Here is a 16,570-nt window from a genome sequence, read left to right as displayed (position 1 = left end):
CTGTCACAAGAATTGTCTGTAATTTTTGATGTGACTGGATTGATTGCGGAGGTCCTTCTTTTGCAGTTCTTTGTAATGCTGTACCGTAAAGTCGGGTTGTTAAGCGCATGCGCTTATAATTTTCGGAGAAAACTTTTTGTGAAAATCATACTGTCTGTTAGGCGCATACGCCTAATAAATAATTATGGTGAGTGTAACACGGAATCACTACGTTGTAACAGAGTTGTTAATAGTTTGTACTGGTTACCATGTCAGTATGTAAGGATATTTGACTCCATTTTCAGGTGAAATCCTTCGTGATGAATGAAATTATCACTATCCAGATGGCTGATTTGCTGTATACATAGCAAAGAGAGACCACAAGGGGAGACGTAAGTGCTTGAGGAGACATTAATTTTTCAGTACTGTCAGCTTTTCTTGCCGTTTCTTGTTGTGTGTAGCTCTATCATTGCATTTTTGCCGTATGCGCTTATCATCCATGGTTAGTCACAAGAAATGTGTATGCGCTTAACAAATAATATGCGCTTAATAGATACATGCGCTTAACAACCCGATTCTACGGTATAACAACCCGATAATGGATGACCATTTGCATCCAAGTAATTAATAGTCGGGGCACACATTTATATCATGCAACTTCTGTATTGGCTGGATTGAATGCAGAAGAGCTTGTACTGTACGTTTTTCAGTAATTGATAGTAGGGGTGCGAATGTATGTGTGTATGTATGTATGTTTGTATGTTTGTGTGTATGTATGTATGTATGCATGTGTGTATGTATGTATGTATGCATGTTTGTATGTATGTATGTATGTATGTATGTATGTATGTGTGTATGTATGTGTATGTATGTATGTATGTATATATGTATGTATGTATGTATGTATGTATGTATGTATGTATGTATGTATGTATGTATGTGTGTGTGTATGTATGTATGTGTGTGTGTATGTATGTATGTATGTATGTATGTATGTATGTATGTATGTATGTATGTATGTATGTGTATGTATGTATGTATGTATGTATGTATGTATGTGTGTGTGTATGTATGTATGTATGTATGTGTGTATGTACGTACCTATAAATAGTTTACTATTGTTTCATACATAACAAGTCACCCTGTATAGTTCAGCTACGTCATAATCTATAGAGATTAGAGAGTTCAGATATGTTTGAATTTTATTCTGTAGAGAGTTCAGTTACATTCCAAGTCACTAAGTTAACCATGTTACTAATCACCTTGTAGAGCATTTAGTTATGTAACAAGTCACCCTGTAAGCCTTTTGGCTATGTAACAAGTCACCGTATTAGATCACTTATAAATACTTCAAACAGACCACACAGATCAATCTCTTCCATCTATTTAAAAAAATACAAGCAGAGTAGAAGCTCCAAATCTGGCCATAGGCTGACTTGGGCAAACAACCAAGCTGTGATAAAGGGTGGTGCTCCCTCCCCAAAAGGGCCAGAATGAAATAAAAAGTTGTTAATAAATGGCTGCAATGATATTATTTTTAACAAGTGTGGTCTTTAAAATGATTGCTTGGCATTAAAGAAATTGCATTCATTCACCTTTGATTCACAACTTCTTATCCTGGCCTTTTGTGAAATAGCCGTACCCTTTTTTAAACAACTTGACTGTTTTGGTATAGATATATGCAGTAACAAATTGATTTTTAAAATGAAGTAGGGACTTCATGTGCTAAAGTACGTAGGTAGGTATATGGTGTGGTAACACTATACTTTGGCACTGAACAAATTGATCTCAAGTTGAAGTAGGGTTTTTTTCTTACTTTGTCTCTATATTGTTTTACTACTTTATTTAAATTTCACTTATTAAACATGTAGAACAATCATCGCGAAGAGCAACCAGAAAAGGCCATAAATACTCTTCGAAAGGTTTCCAAAGATACTTTTAATAAGGATTTCCTCACTTATCTTTTGATAGCCTATCGCTTCACAACGTAAGTTGTTTATTATGAGTAATCAAATATCTGCACTGAGCTCTATATAGTTTAGTGACGTTAGTCTAGATCACCTCTGTATGTATGTATGTGAAGCTATTGAAGATATTATGCATCTACTCAGTACTGTAACACTGTGTGCAATAGTTTTAAATTGGTACAGGTAGTATATTAAGTGTTTCCTTTAAAGTTGAAATTGTTACAATCTGCTGTATTTCTGTGAATGCTACGTAATTGCATCACAATGATACCATCTATGTATGAGCAAAACCTTAGCAACTGTTACAAAAGTAGTTTTTAGAATACAGCGGTCATGACTTCTGTAAATACAAACTTAAATTGATCATGAGGGATACTATACAAGGGCATATGACATGTAACTTGCTGAAATTTTGATTTACACATACTGTACAGTTTGTGAGTCGAAGTGCAGGTGATGTTTGTTGTACAGAATTGTTATTTTTGTTGTGTAACAAACTGCAACAGTCCAATTTGACAACGTGTGTCATGAGGCCAAGGAAGCTGGTACGTCACACCATGGGTATATTAACAGGAAGAAAGAAAATTACATTTTCATACGTGTGTAGTGCCATGGTCCCTTCTCCAGAACACACCATTTTTCATGAACCACAATAGTGGATTCATAATAGGGATCACCCATGTTTTTTTTTGAAAAAACTCTAATAGAACGCACTCCTAAAAACCACCTTGGAAAGCATCTTTCAACTCAAAACAACCCTCTGGTGGTTCTTTACATGAGTATTGGTCCACAAGTAAGTATCAAGTGAAAAGGAATTAGTATCTGTATTTCAGACAAATGTGAAATTTGCCATTTTGTTCATCGTCATATTTTCATATTCTAATTTTGTTACAGCAAAAATTATCCACTTTTTTGCACTAAAAATTATATAGCCATGCTTACTGAGTCCTTCCATGTGTTCATGACCTATTAATAAGCCCTTATTCCACAGATCGCCAACCACCCTACACCTCGCTAAGTTCTCTTCGCCATTGCACTATTGGCACAGTTCCATATATTAAAGAAGCCATATAACAATAAAATTACAGGATTTTGTTTTGTGAGCTTTGTTGTAGCATTTATCTAGGCTGAAGCAGTACTCAAGGCTGTAACAGCGCTTTTTTCCACTTAGAAGATCGCACATAGCATCTCTGCATGGTGAGCATACATCTACCTGTAAGCACACGATCGCGATTTGCTATACAAGCAGCCATACAAGTGCTCTCTCACACAGACATAGCGAAGTGATAGCACTGATACCAGAAATTATTCATTATTGTGAATGTAGTTTCTATAAACCATTTCCTTTCCACGCAAAGCCTCAAGTTGGTGGAGTCAGTTAGTCTTGTTAATTAAAATTAAGAATTAAAACTATTTGTGAGTGCCTTACTTGTCTGACCACATTGTGTAAACAACATGGTTTCATGCTGCTGATAACCCATGGTTTACAATAGACATTACAGCAACACAATAACTGACTGAATGATGTGTGTGCATGCAGATTACAGTGTAGCTACTCTACAGTATATGTGTACAGTGGTCTGAACTTGCCGGGTCCTGGGTGTGTTCAGATAATCGAAAAGTTTGGATGATCAAAGCCCATTCATTTATATACAGAACCTTGCTCAATTACTCTAATAAAACGCACACCTTATTATAAAACACTCTAATAGAGCAGTCATCGCTACAGTTCGGATAACTGAAAGTTCGGTTAATCAGTGGCCAGATAATTGAGGGACCACTGTATGATGTGGTGTGTGAAACAATTTATTTGTGGATGCCATATATTGTTTGTGGGAAGCCATATGCATTCATACGTGTCCACAACATAGATTTCTTCACTATATACCAAATGGGTACAATGCTCACATGAACAACAAACTCTAGCTTCACGTACTATATTACGTAGCATTATATTATCATTTATACTACTGTGCACCAATGTAGTCCATGTACTCATGGAAAATCTGCATGTGATTCTTATTGTGTAACTGTTTATGCAACCTGGCAATACGTACCTGTAGCATAGTCATGAGATTAAATATCCACTAGTACAACTGCAGGTATAGATAATATCCCTTTTTTCCAGGGGCGTATCCTGGACTTTTCCATGATGGTCTCCAGATTTGGTGGTAAGTTATTGATGCAGGATCTGGAGGCACAACCCCAGCTGCTGACAAATTTTGTACATTAAATTTATTAGTTTATGCTCTATGAATAATACGTACAAACCATTTATTTATGTGACCGGATCTGCCAAAACCTGACATAATCGTGCAAGCCTAAATTTACAATATTAAGCATTGAATACAATGGGTGAAATACTTGCATATTATTGGTCTTTTGTTTAGTGAAGGAAGGGACTATCAATAAAAACTTGGATATCATCTTATTCGCCTACTCAAGAGAAGTTCAAAAATCTTTATTTCGTTGCAGTAGACCCAAGGGCATGCAAGTTATGGAGCGATCATACACAATCAATCTTTATTTACAAATTTTGCCTTTGTATGCAGTGAAGAAAGGCAATAAAAGGAAAAGTACCTAGTAATCAATTCCCCTACTCATGGCAAATACTATGGTGCATTTCAACTCCATATGTTTTTCTGTTTGTAAGTTACAACCATTTTAGTAAGCACCTGTAATTTATTTTCCCTATACTAACTGTACAAATCGATCTTTCTGTTGTTGCTACTTTGTAGGGCTGTAACTCTGAAAGTTATTGGAATATGATATTGAAACTTTGCCAGAGGTATACTTGGCGAAGTAGATTATAAAAATTTAATAAACAGGAATTCGAAAATGTGTGATTGTGTTCGGTTTTCACAGATCTGGTCACCTATGCTATTTTCAATATAATATGCGTAGCTTCCTTCAAGTCCTATGGCTTATGGCTGGTCAGGAGTACTGTGGTGATCCAAATATATATCCAAATTCTTCAATTAAAACTCTAAACATTTGATTTAAGTACTAAATGTGTCAAGTTTCAAGCTAGTTTTGCATTTACATTATTATGAATGTTCTATTAGACTACTCTATTAGAATACATCTGACTGCTCTACTAGAGTATTTCGATCTTCATTAATGTTTTTCCTTGAAGTTAAATTCATACTCTTGTTCTCCATTAATCTTTTTTGAATAAGTTTCCTAATACACTGTAACTATACTGCTCTGCTCTATTCCTGTATATTTGTGCGGCCAAATTGTGATGGTTTGGTGTTTCTGCTGCAAGCCTACAAGTTCAAATTTCAAAGGGAGTTTCCAGGATCCCACCTGACTATTAGTTGCTGAAAAGTGAATTGACTATTCCACTTTGTTTTCAGCTATGTCCCACTGCATTATAAACGAAGGGCATCTCTACAATCTAGCAGAAATTATGACTGAATACATGTCCCTATCACCATCTATTACTGAAAGTGAAGTGCATGGCCATCCCATTTATGTCGCACTCGTTATACAGTGTTATAAATGATGAACAGTATGAGAAACGCCAATCCATCCACTATGAAAATGAAGCACTATTGTGCAAAACCCTTGGGGAAATTGAATAAACATATGGATGTACTATCTTCAGATCCGTAGTGCCAGGTGACAACATGTGGATTGGATTTGCTGTTTTGTCACGTTTTGGGTCACAACTAGCATATAAAAATGTAATTTGTACCCAATGATAACTTACAGTAACTTGGCTTCAATTTGCACAAAACAGGCAGCAGCGAATAGTGTAGTAACTTAGTCATTGTGTGACAACACCTCGGACAACATGTGGACCATAGTCCCATTAGGCATTGTAAAGATTTCAAAATCTCATCCCTGGTTTTATCAAGTTTGTTGGTCCCTCGTCTCAATCAGTTGAGTATTGCTAGGTCTAATACACTACTATGGTTATTGCTATCACTTTTGTACATCGAGAGTCCATCAAGAAGCGAGGAAGGCTAAGACTAACAGCAAATATCGTTTTGAATAAAGCACTTGTGGAACAGTCCACACGTTTCACTTGTTAAACTCATGAAGAGAAGCCTAATAGCACCTTGTTATTAATCTATTAATGAAGTACGCAGCAGTTAAAGTGATAACAACAAATTTGCATAGCTGCACAAGAAAACTACAGTAGCCTGGAGGGTTAATTATGGACAATAGTGATAGCCTGTACTGAAACCATGATGTGTTACCACAAATCAAGAAATGGGAGGACAAAGGTTTATGTAGCTGCTGCAGTTGGTAAAAAGGCATTAACCAGTGTTGTAGCCTTAATCATAGTTGAGTTATACTTGGCCGAAGGCATCAGTTAGTCAACTAGCTAATTGGTCAAAAAATTCAAAAAAATTCATTGAAAGGGCTTGGGGTAGCATTGAAACAAATGATGGAGGACCAGGTCCTAGAAGACCTTCTCTCCTCTTCATTTTACTTGATATCAGTCCAAAAAACCCATTCTGGAAATGTGTGCAAAGAGTAAAAGTTTTTAAAGGGGGGGTTGTAAGCATCTTATTTTTTCACTGGTCTACAGGAAATTCTGTTCACTTTTTGAAGATAATAACTACTTGTTTCTTCCTTCCTATGTATGTCGTTCTCTATTTCTCTATGTCCTTGACCCATTTATATGCATGGATTGCAATGGTAAAGTCCATTTTGAAGCTTCTTTGGTACGTGTATAACATGTTCTATGGAAACCCTATTATTTTAATTATATGTATATATGTACATTAAGTTCATGTCAGAGCAACAATGTCATTTCCTACCACTGCCTGTTTCACTTTTTATGATCACTTACTTATATCAGAGCTGCATGTGTTCTACCAGAAACCATAATACGTACACGCATCACTGACTAGGAAATTACAAAAACATCACCAATTCTGCCACAGGTGGAGTAGCATTGCTATGCTATGATTGTCTCACACATCATGCCCATAACAGGGTTTTGTTGTTGAGGGGGAATTTGCCCTCCGTTGGAAAACCCCTGCACCTTTAACATTAAGCTAAAGTTTATATGAAGGTCTCAGATACAAGTATGTCAACCATGACTTTATTATTGAACAAAGTGCATGATGTGTGTGGTTTACAGTGTGTCTGTATAATATATATATATATACTAGTATATTAAAATTATAAATTTAAAAATAAAGTAGGAATCCAAGCAATAAAAAGTAGCGAAACAAGAGAAGAACGATGGTAACCATTACAGCATAGCTCGGTGGGAAATCCCTACTTTGGCATGATATAGCCATTATTTTGTGTTCAATGCCAAAGTAGGAATTTCCCACCGAGCTATGCTGTAATGGCTACCATCGTTCTTCTCTTGTTTCGCTACTTTTTATTGCTTGGATTCCTACTTTATTTTTAAATTTATAATTTTAATATACTAGTTTGTTTAGTTTTTTTTGTTAAAGTATACAGCTAGTTATAAACATGTGACTGTTCTATTAGGGTGACTGCTGTGTTAGAGTATCTCGAGGCAGCCTGCAAGATATGCGCTTGCCCAAAAAGGGGCGTGGTTTCAATTGATTATAGAGTATGTCGAGTCAGCCTTCCAAATTGAAGGTGTGTAGTCACTGAAATACAGCTAGCGCAAAAGGGGTGTGTCATTGTGGTTTCAATCAGTAGATCGATAATGCGTAGAATGAAGAATGGGCGTGATCTTGTGACCCATCGTGAAGCTATCTAGCTAGTACCAGTACCTCCATAGAGTGCCCTCCGTCATAGATTATATCAGTAAGGAATATAATCTATTCCTCTGTACAGTAACGTAGTCTAAGTACCTTAAATAATCTTGTGGCGTCTATTATGCTGCTTAAAGAAAGTGTTGATACGGAAAATTAACGCCTCGATATGGTTTCGTTGGATGAAGAAGAAGACAAGCAGCCTGATTGAAGATAAAAGAAAAGACAAGGCGCAGAGGGCACACACTCGTCAGAACCCCAAAAGGCACATCCCACTGGTGAGTTTGCTAGTGTTGCATAAAATGGTTGCCGTGCACTGCTTCGTTTGGCCTCTAGGCTTGCGACTGTGATCAGTCAGGCAGTCAGGCAGTCAGTCTAAAATTCAAAGTTTTGGTGATTTTTAAAATTCTGTATCCGGCCACCTGTAAGCGTTTTGTTGCATTTAATGCTGTTTTATGTATTATATGGACTAGTACTATTCCGTAAAGGTGATTTTCGTCTTGTAAGATATCTCTAGGATGATTTTTAAAGGCGCGATTTTGGGCGGCGCGCGAAAATTTCACATGGATTCCTACTTAAATGGTACGACCGTACCGTTTGATATATGAAGTGATTATTATTATTAATGATGATTTTTTAAATACTGGTTTATAAAGTGGTCATTGACATGCAGAAGGGCTCAATAAGTTTTACTGTATTGTTTTTCTTTTACCTAAAATTGGGATCAATTTGCTGTAGGTCTGTGAAACAAAAGAATTAATCATACTGTGCGGTAGTACTGTATAGTAGGGTTTGGGCTTTTTTACCCAAAAATACTACCTAAAATCAGCCACAATTCTCCTTCATTGGTTAGGCATAGTCCAGCTTTGCAGCAACCCCAAACTCTTCAACAAGTTTCTATGTAATTTTAACTTTTTATTTAACTACTAACTGACTAACCAACTATGTAACTAGCTGACTAGTTTCAGCTAGACATGGCTCAACTATGGTTAAGGTTACAGACTTTATTTCTTCACTGTTGGATGTTGCTACGGCCTGAGATGTGCTCTTTTGCCACTGCAACAGCTACAATGTATACATTACTGATTATATTTGTCCTCCTTTGTGTCTCATTTCTTTCTCTGCTACTGTGTAGGTGTTGAATTGCGGTTATGGGCCATGGCTTCATTGCTATAATTCTCGTTGTGTGACTGGATTGATAGCAGAGATACTTCTCGTACTATTCTTTGTATGCAACACTGTATAAAAGGTGCACTTTTAATAGTAGCTGTACTTGAGTGATGCCACAATGGATTTTGAAATAAGAGCTTAAAGATCTTTAGTGGTAGTCAATTGTGAATAGTCACTACATCAATTTTTGGAACTATGGTACTAAACGCCTTGGCGTTTTAACCAGGTAAATACGGTAACTGTATTGTGTCTATCCAAGTGTGGAACATAGCCGAAATTGAAGTGGAATGAACATTTTACTTCTTAGTATGGGGCACAGTTTTAATTTCCGTAGTGACTGGAATAATTGCAGAGGTATTTCTCAAATTTTGTAATTAACGCTGTAAAGTAGGTGGAACATAGCTGAAAACAAAGCAGAATGGCTACTTTGCATTTAGTAATTGATAGTGTGGGGTATGCATTCAGTCATGCAGTTTGTTTTATAATACGTCCATTCTTCCTTTGATGCACTATGTGATGCTTCACCAGCAATGAATTATGTTATTAAAAAAAGGAAACAACAACTTTTATTTCTATGATCCCTGCTCAAATGTGAAATTTCTTTTCCTTACACTTGTAAACAAATCAAATAGGATTAGCAACTTTTGAATGTCAGCAAATTTCACCTAGACCATTTTACTGCAATGTCACCATTTTTGTGAGAGTTCAGGGATCAATAACAAGTCATTCTGAGTGTTGTTTCATGAGCAAATTAGCTTTGTAAGGTGGTTTATAGTATAAGGGATGTGCAGAAATTCCACTGTAATCCTTATTGTGAACTCACTACCATGGCTCATAATATTATCAAATTCTGCTGGTGCAGTTTGCTATAATGTCAAATCAATGAAAATAGTTATGCTACACAGTTGGTTTTATTGTAGCATATAATGGTTGTCAGTTATCATCAAACGAGATTGATAACTGTAAATGTTAAAGCATGTTACAGTGTACACTTAAATGTTTACTGTGTTAGCAACATTTAATATAGCAATTGTTTCTTTTCTGTAACTTGCGTATGTTATATAATTCATTAATGTACTATGTGGTGTGTATATATGTAATGTAGACGAGATGTGTATGGTGATGGACCTAACACAAGTGGATTCATGTTTGCTTTGGAGTGTAAAGATGAATTTGAATCACTGAATGATGTGCAGAGCATTGCTGACACTATGCTTTCATTTGTTAGCAGGTAGAACACAAAATTTTGAGTTATATTGTACTAAGTAAAGGTTATTCATTGTATGTATATATTCGTACATATTGCCAAGGTAGGTACGTAAGCATTATTAATAGGTGTTTTCTCTGTAGTGAGATAATTTGAAAAGGAGTATGGCATTCTCTGAATGACCATATACAGTAGTCAGTGAAACACTGACATATTGGTAAAGAGGAAAAACACTGATCGATGTTTCACCTGCATGATGGTTGGAAATCTCCTTTTTTTTCATGACAAAATATATGAATTATTTTGCTCTGGTAAACTTTTAGTACCCTTTTAAGATAAATTTAAATCTCAAATGGGAATTGACAGTGTTATATTAATACTAAATTATGTACCCTGATAGAGCAATCTCCTTAATACAATGAAATTCAACTGGATTTTTATAGTACAACAATATCTAGCAATATATGGATTAAATCACTTGATTGGAAAATTGGCTCCCAGCACAATGCCCAAAAGCTAAAGTTATTCTTCTCCCAGCACATTTTATTCAACAATAAAATTAATGCAGCAACTATACAGAGCATAAAATCAGTGTATTTATACACTACTGGAAGAAAACCCAATGAATATTTTTAAAAGTGAAAAGTAAAAATTTCATTGGTGGTTGCAGCAAATTTTTATCAAAACAGTATGGTAGTACTATTTAAGTAGGGACCCCCCCCCCCCAAAAGTGACACGTGCTGCCTAAAATGCCGCCTTTAAAAATCATTCTAGAGGCATCTTATGCAACGAATTTAATTTTTGAAATAATATTAGTCCATCTATCATCAAATACAGCATTAAAGGAAAGAAAACACTTACAGATAGCTGGATATAAAATAAAATAAAAACACCCTAATTCAAATTTTCATCTGCCTTCCTGCCTGTGCCTGCCTGCCTGGACCACAGTCACAAGGTTGGAGACCAAAAAAAAGCAGTGCACGGCCACCATTTTATGCCACAATAACAAACTCACCAGTGGCACGTGCCTTTTGGGGTTCTCGCAAGTGTGTGCCCTCTGCACCTTGTTTTATCTTCAATCAGGCTGTTCGTCTTCTTCTCGATCCAATGAAACCATATGGAGGTGTTAAATTTTGTATCAACACCTTCCTTAAGAAGCACATTTAGACGTCACAAAATTATTTAAAGTGTTTAAGCTCAGCATATACCTGTAACTTTACGATAGGTTCAGACACAATACTCATTAACGATCTTTGGTGATTACTAATGATTGAGTGTGGGGACTATACCACTAATAATCTATTTACTCAATCACGATGACTAGACTCCGTAGTCTGGCTACATTTATAATGCTAGCACAATGAAAATAGTGACACGCCCCTTGGTAGTGACTCGAGATACTCAAATACAGCAGTCACCAGTCACACTTGTGTAGCCGTATGCCATAACAAAGAAAAGCCAAGCAAACTATTATATGTAAAATATATATTAATTTTAAAATGATGTAGGGATCCAAGCAATGAAAGGTAGTGAAACAAGAGATGAATGATGGCATTACAGCATACTGTAGCTTGGTGGGAAATCCCTACTTTGACATTACATGTCAATGTAGGAATTTTCCCACTGAGCCATGCTGGATTTATCTCTAGTTACACTGCTTTTTATCACCTGGATCCCTATTTCATTTTTAAATTAATAATTTTTTTAGTATACTGTATTGTCTTGAATAGTGACCTGGGTGTTTCTCGAGCAATTTTCACCTAGACCCAGTGGCCTGGGTGAAAAGCTAATTCACTGAAGTAAACGTGTAGGCAACTTTTTACCCAGGCCATTATTTGAGACCAGGCTACTATTCGAGACCGGCCACTATTCGAGGCAATACGGTACTAGTATTCATAGCATATTCATAGGACAAGCCAATAAAAATCCACTGAAATTTACCAATGAAAAGTCTTTGAAATTTATTTCATGGAGTATACGTACCCTTTTTATTAGACTTTTCTCAGGATTTCAATTTTTGTTTCATTGGGTTTTCATGGGAACTCTTTCAGTAGTGATATTATTGATTCTTTATTGTTTCTCCATCAGCAAACTTGACCTGAATGTCTTTGGGTTTATTTTGCTTTGCAGAAAATAGGAGAATTTATTTGTATGCAGAGGTCTCTTTGGTTTGGTTAGTTTGGTCAGAGAGCAGCAGTACTTTATTGTCAGCTTAGTACTGTTTATTTTAGAAAGTTGTTTCATCTTATACAGCACCCAGATATAACTCTTTATGATGGTCTGCCAGGTTTAAATGTTTTACTGCTGCCATACCAACAGAAATTTGCAAGAAAAAATTGAGTACTCCTGGACTGATGGATCAATATTCACAGCCAGATAAACCATTAATTGCTGCCAAGGCTGGAGTTGTAACACATTCTGCAGTAGGCATTAAATAGAAGCTTTGCACATTTGATTTAAATTAGAACTATCGATAGTTCGATACTTGTGATCAAAAAATCATCATTGCAATACGATAATTACAGTTTACTATCATGATATTGCTGTAAGATTAGAAACATTGTTACCAAGTTTATTTAACTGTTTTGTAACTCTTTAGGCTTGCTCATTCACGAAATGTTTGGTTGCAAGGCTATAACAAGCTGTTCTATGTGACGGCTTAGGTGCTGCTTTAATTAAATCAGTGGTCCTGTAGATGAGTGGCTCTGCAGCCCTTCTGGTCTTGATGCTCATGCTTGGAGACAACTTTGTACAGCTTTTGGTGATGTTTCTAATGACTTGTGTGCAGCTATTTCTGCTTTTGCCCATCGTATTTCCACCTCTTATGTTAATCCAAAATATTTATCTGCTTACTGTGCTTGTTACCTAATTCCTCTTGACAAGCGTCCTGGTGTTCACCCTATTAGTGTGGGTGAAGTTTTGCGAAGAATTATTGGAAAGGCTGTGATGAGAATTATAGGGCGTGATTTACAGGAGGCTGCAGGATCCTCTCAATTATGTGCTGGTAAAATGGGTGGTTTGAAGCTGCTGTCCATGCAATGAAACAAATATTTGACTTGATGGTGTTCTCCTTGTTGATGCTAAGAATGCCTTCAACGAGTTAAATCATCAAGTAACACTCCGAAATTTTGAGGTCCTCTGCCCTTCAGTTGCTCCCATTTTAATTAACTCTTATCGTACTGATGCTTTTTTGTTTACTGGAGGTCATACCATTTTTTCTAGTGAAGGGACTACCAAGGGTGATCCTCTTGCTATGGCTATGTATATTATTGGTACCTTGGCCTTGATTTTTCTCGTCTTACTGGTCTAGTAAAGCAGTGCTGGTATGCTGATGACTCTGCTGGCGGTGGCAAGCTTTCCAAGCTTAAGCAATGGTGGGACTTGTTATCTTCTGTAGGGCCCCGTTACGGCTATTTTCCAAATGCTACTAAAACTATTTCGATAGTCAAGGAAACTGTTTTAACTGATGCTAAAACAATCTTTGGAGACTGTGACATTCGGGTGGCACTCCTGCCTTTGAACAGCTATTTTTGAGATGTAAAGTGGATGGCTGGATTGATGATCCTAAAACCTTGAGCCTTGTTGCCCAAACACAACCTCATGTTTCCTATGCTGCTTTTTGTCATGGTCTCTCTTTCCAATGGAACTATTTTTTCGTGTTTCTTCTTGTTCTACAGACCTTTCCTTCCTCTTGAAATTTTATTAAATCTGTTTTCCTTCCTAGTCTATTGGGTCGAACTGTCCCTGGTGATATTGAGAGAAAGCTGTTTGCCTTGCCTGTGCGGCTAGGAGGCCTTGGTGTGTTTGATCCTTCGATTGTTGTGTCACAGCAGCGTTCCTGCTCTGTAGAAGTAAATGCTGGTCTCGTTGGCTTGATTATCTCTCAGGTACATCAACTAGGTGACTGTCTTGATGCACAGTTTCAGTTGCGATCTTAGCAGTCATCAAGAGCAACTTCAATTTGCCAATCATTTGTTTGATGAACTTCCTCCTAGCATGCATTCCTCAGTCATGTTGGCTCAGGAGAAGGGTGCATCCAATTGGCTTTCTTGTCTTCCATTGAGGTCGCATAATTTTGTGCTTCATAAAACTGCTTTTCGTGATGCAATTGCGCTTCGCTATCACTGGCTATCATCTGCCTGCCCTACTTCCTGTGCCTGTGGTCACTCTTTTACCATAGAACATGCTCTGTCTTGTCCAAAGGGCAGGTTTCCTTCTCTGATACATAATGAAGTGCGTGATCTAACTGCCAATTTACTTTCCGAGGTTTGTAACAATGTTGTCCTTGAACCCCACCTTCAGCCTCTTTCTGGTGAGTCCCTTCAATGCAAAACAGCTAATCATGATGATAACATAAGGCTTGACATTGCAGCTAATGGTCTTTGGGGAGGATGATTTGAGAGGTCATACGTTGATGTAAGAATTTTTAACCCTAGTGCACCCTCAAATCAACCCCTACACTCTGCATACCGACGTCATGACAAGGAAAAGAGATGTGAGTACCAACAACGGGTTCATGCAGTAGAGAATGCCTCATTTACTACCTTAATTTTCACTACTACTGGTGGAATGGGTGATGCTGCTACTCAGTTTTATAAGAGATTGGCTAACCTTTTGAGTGCTAAGCACAGTCTTTCTTATGGAATAATGATGGGATGGCTGAGATGTAAATTAAGCTTCTCTTTGTTAAGGTCTGCAATTATGTGCATTCGCGGTGCCAGGTCCAGTTTGCACTGTCCCGTTGCTGAGGCCCATATTTAAGTTCACTTATATTTGTTTATTATGTACTGTTTTATCTTATGTAATTAATTGGAAACCAAAGAAAAAAGCTGTGTAGATTTATCAGCCGCCCACGCAATTAGTCAATCGCTTTGTGAAGGTTCTAGAATTCCACTAAATAAGCTGCTTGAGAAGCTGGCTTAGCTGTTTTATAACTACTTGGCTTACTTTATCATAGAAAAGTTTGGCTGCAAAGCTGTAACAAAATTGTAGAAATATTGGCTGCCCACACAATTAATTACCTAATTAATGCACTTACAAGATAGCAGTAATCTATGATGGTGTTAATTATGCTTAGCATGTTTATTTATGCATTGAATACTTGGAAGATCATTCAAAGTGTAATTATCGTGATATTATTGTATCGTGAATAATTCTTCAATATCTATGGTGATAGTGAATTTCATCGCTCAGCACTAATTTAAATGAAGAACTATATACAGTGCAATTTAATAAATGGTAATAGAAGAAATTTTAACTTGGCATGTGCCCCGTTTGATCCCGTTCCGTGTTCCATTCCTTTCCAGGTTTAATAGTTACCCTTCATGTACATACAGGGCTCATGCACTGCTTTCTCACTGGAGGTTTGTACGGCATTGGACTTGAAAAATGTTCTCTCTGACTGTCCATTGTGGTGTTCTTCCATGGATGTGGTACCACCACCTGTGATGTCTCAGTCTGTGTAGGATCTACATTTCACTTAAAGGGTATGTACGTATGTAGCTTCAGCAAAGAGTTTCTTAGTAGACTTTTCATCTTCCAACTGCACTCTATCTCTCAAATAGGTTCCAGTTGTTGGTCCTTGAACTACTTATTAAATATTGTATTGTTACAGTTACCAAACCCAGTATCTGATTTGGTATGCAGGAGATTGTCTATGGTTTCTGGATGACAAGAAATCATTACTTTGTCATCGGTTTGTGGAACTGGCATTACTGGCTGCTGTATAGGCAGTCGGCATGTAGATTCTGTTTACCAGAATGGTGTGCAATGTTAATTCTCCCATACTACCCATAACGTTTACTCCACCATTATGTGTATTTGCCAGTTAAATTTTGGAGCATCCAGGATAGCCTTAACAGCCACATGATCGGTAAAAATAGTGACACTCTATCCATATAGATAATACCAGTCTACATGCTCTCAAAAAGACTGATTTTAACATACTTACAGTATCCCTTGTAGGGAGTAGTGACACCACTCAAAATTATTGGTTCAATCAGGAAGATAATTTAAGTGCTCCTTCATTGCGGGTTTCTTATTACTTTTCCATTGATAATTATTGCAAGGTTACTTCTTGGGGCCAGCTGCTGCTGGCAAGTTGCCAAGTGCTTTATGTGCTGGAGCTTTAACCTTCTCAATTCAAAGGGTAGGTTGTCCCTTCACTGTTCTAACTGCAAGGTTCATTCTTGCTACAGACATTGCCCTGTGCTAAAGGTGAAAATGTTCATGGGAGCTGTCTGTCTATAGTAGGCTGTATATATGTTGTATAGTACCTCTCCCCCTCTCTGCCCTTCTTACCCAAGAAAGATCAGTTCTTTTGACAAGTACTCTGTTAAGTAGAACCTGCAAGATCTTGGTAGGACCATCACTGGAGATTGGCTCCAGCACAATTGTTCACCACATAAAATAATGCAGCAGCAATACAGGGCAAAAAATCAGTGTGTTTATACTATTGATTGTTTGTTGTTTCTTATTGTTTTAATTACATCATCACTTTAATCACAAAGTTATTTATAACTTATTTAGCCCTTTGCTATTAGGAAAAATAA

At 37.0% G+C, this 16,570-nt stretch overlaps 1 protein-coding gene across 1 annotated transcript in view; it reads left to right on the top strand.

The window, feature by feature from the left end:
• LOC136264649 (uncharacterized) overlaps nt 1–16,570 on the top strand; it is a 222,858-nt gene that overhangs the window by 5,620 nt on the left and 200,668 nt on the right. Inside the window, exons 5-6 of the mRNA XM_066059426.1 lie at nt 1,851–1,966; nt 9,918–10,043. Coding sequence (XP_065915498.1) covers nt 1,851–1,966; nt 9,918–10,043 — 242 coding nt within the window. The remainder of the gene's footprint in view (nt 1–1,850; nt 1,967–9,917; nt 10,044–16,570) is intronic.

This window comes from Dysidea avara, chromosome 8 (genome assembly GCF_963678975.1).
Source record: "Dysidea avara chromosome 8, odDysAvar1.4, whole genome shotgun sequence".
NCBI lineage: Eukaryota > Metazoa > Porifera > Demospongiae > Dictyoceratida > Dysideidae > Dysidea > Dysidea avara.
This window is presented reverse-complemented; position numbering and strand designations above follow the sequence as displayed.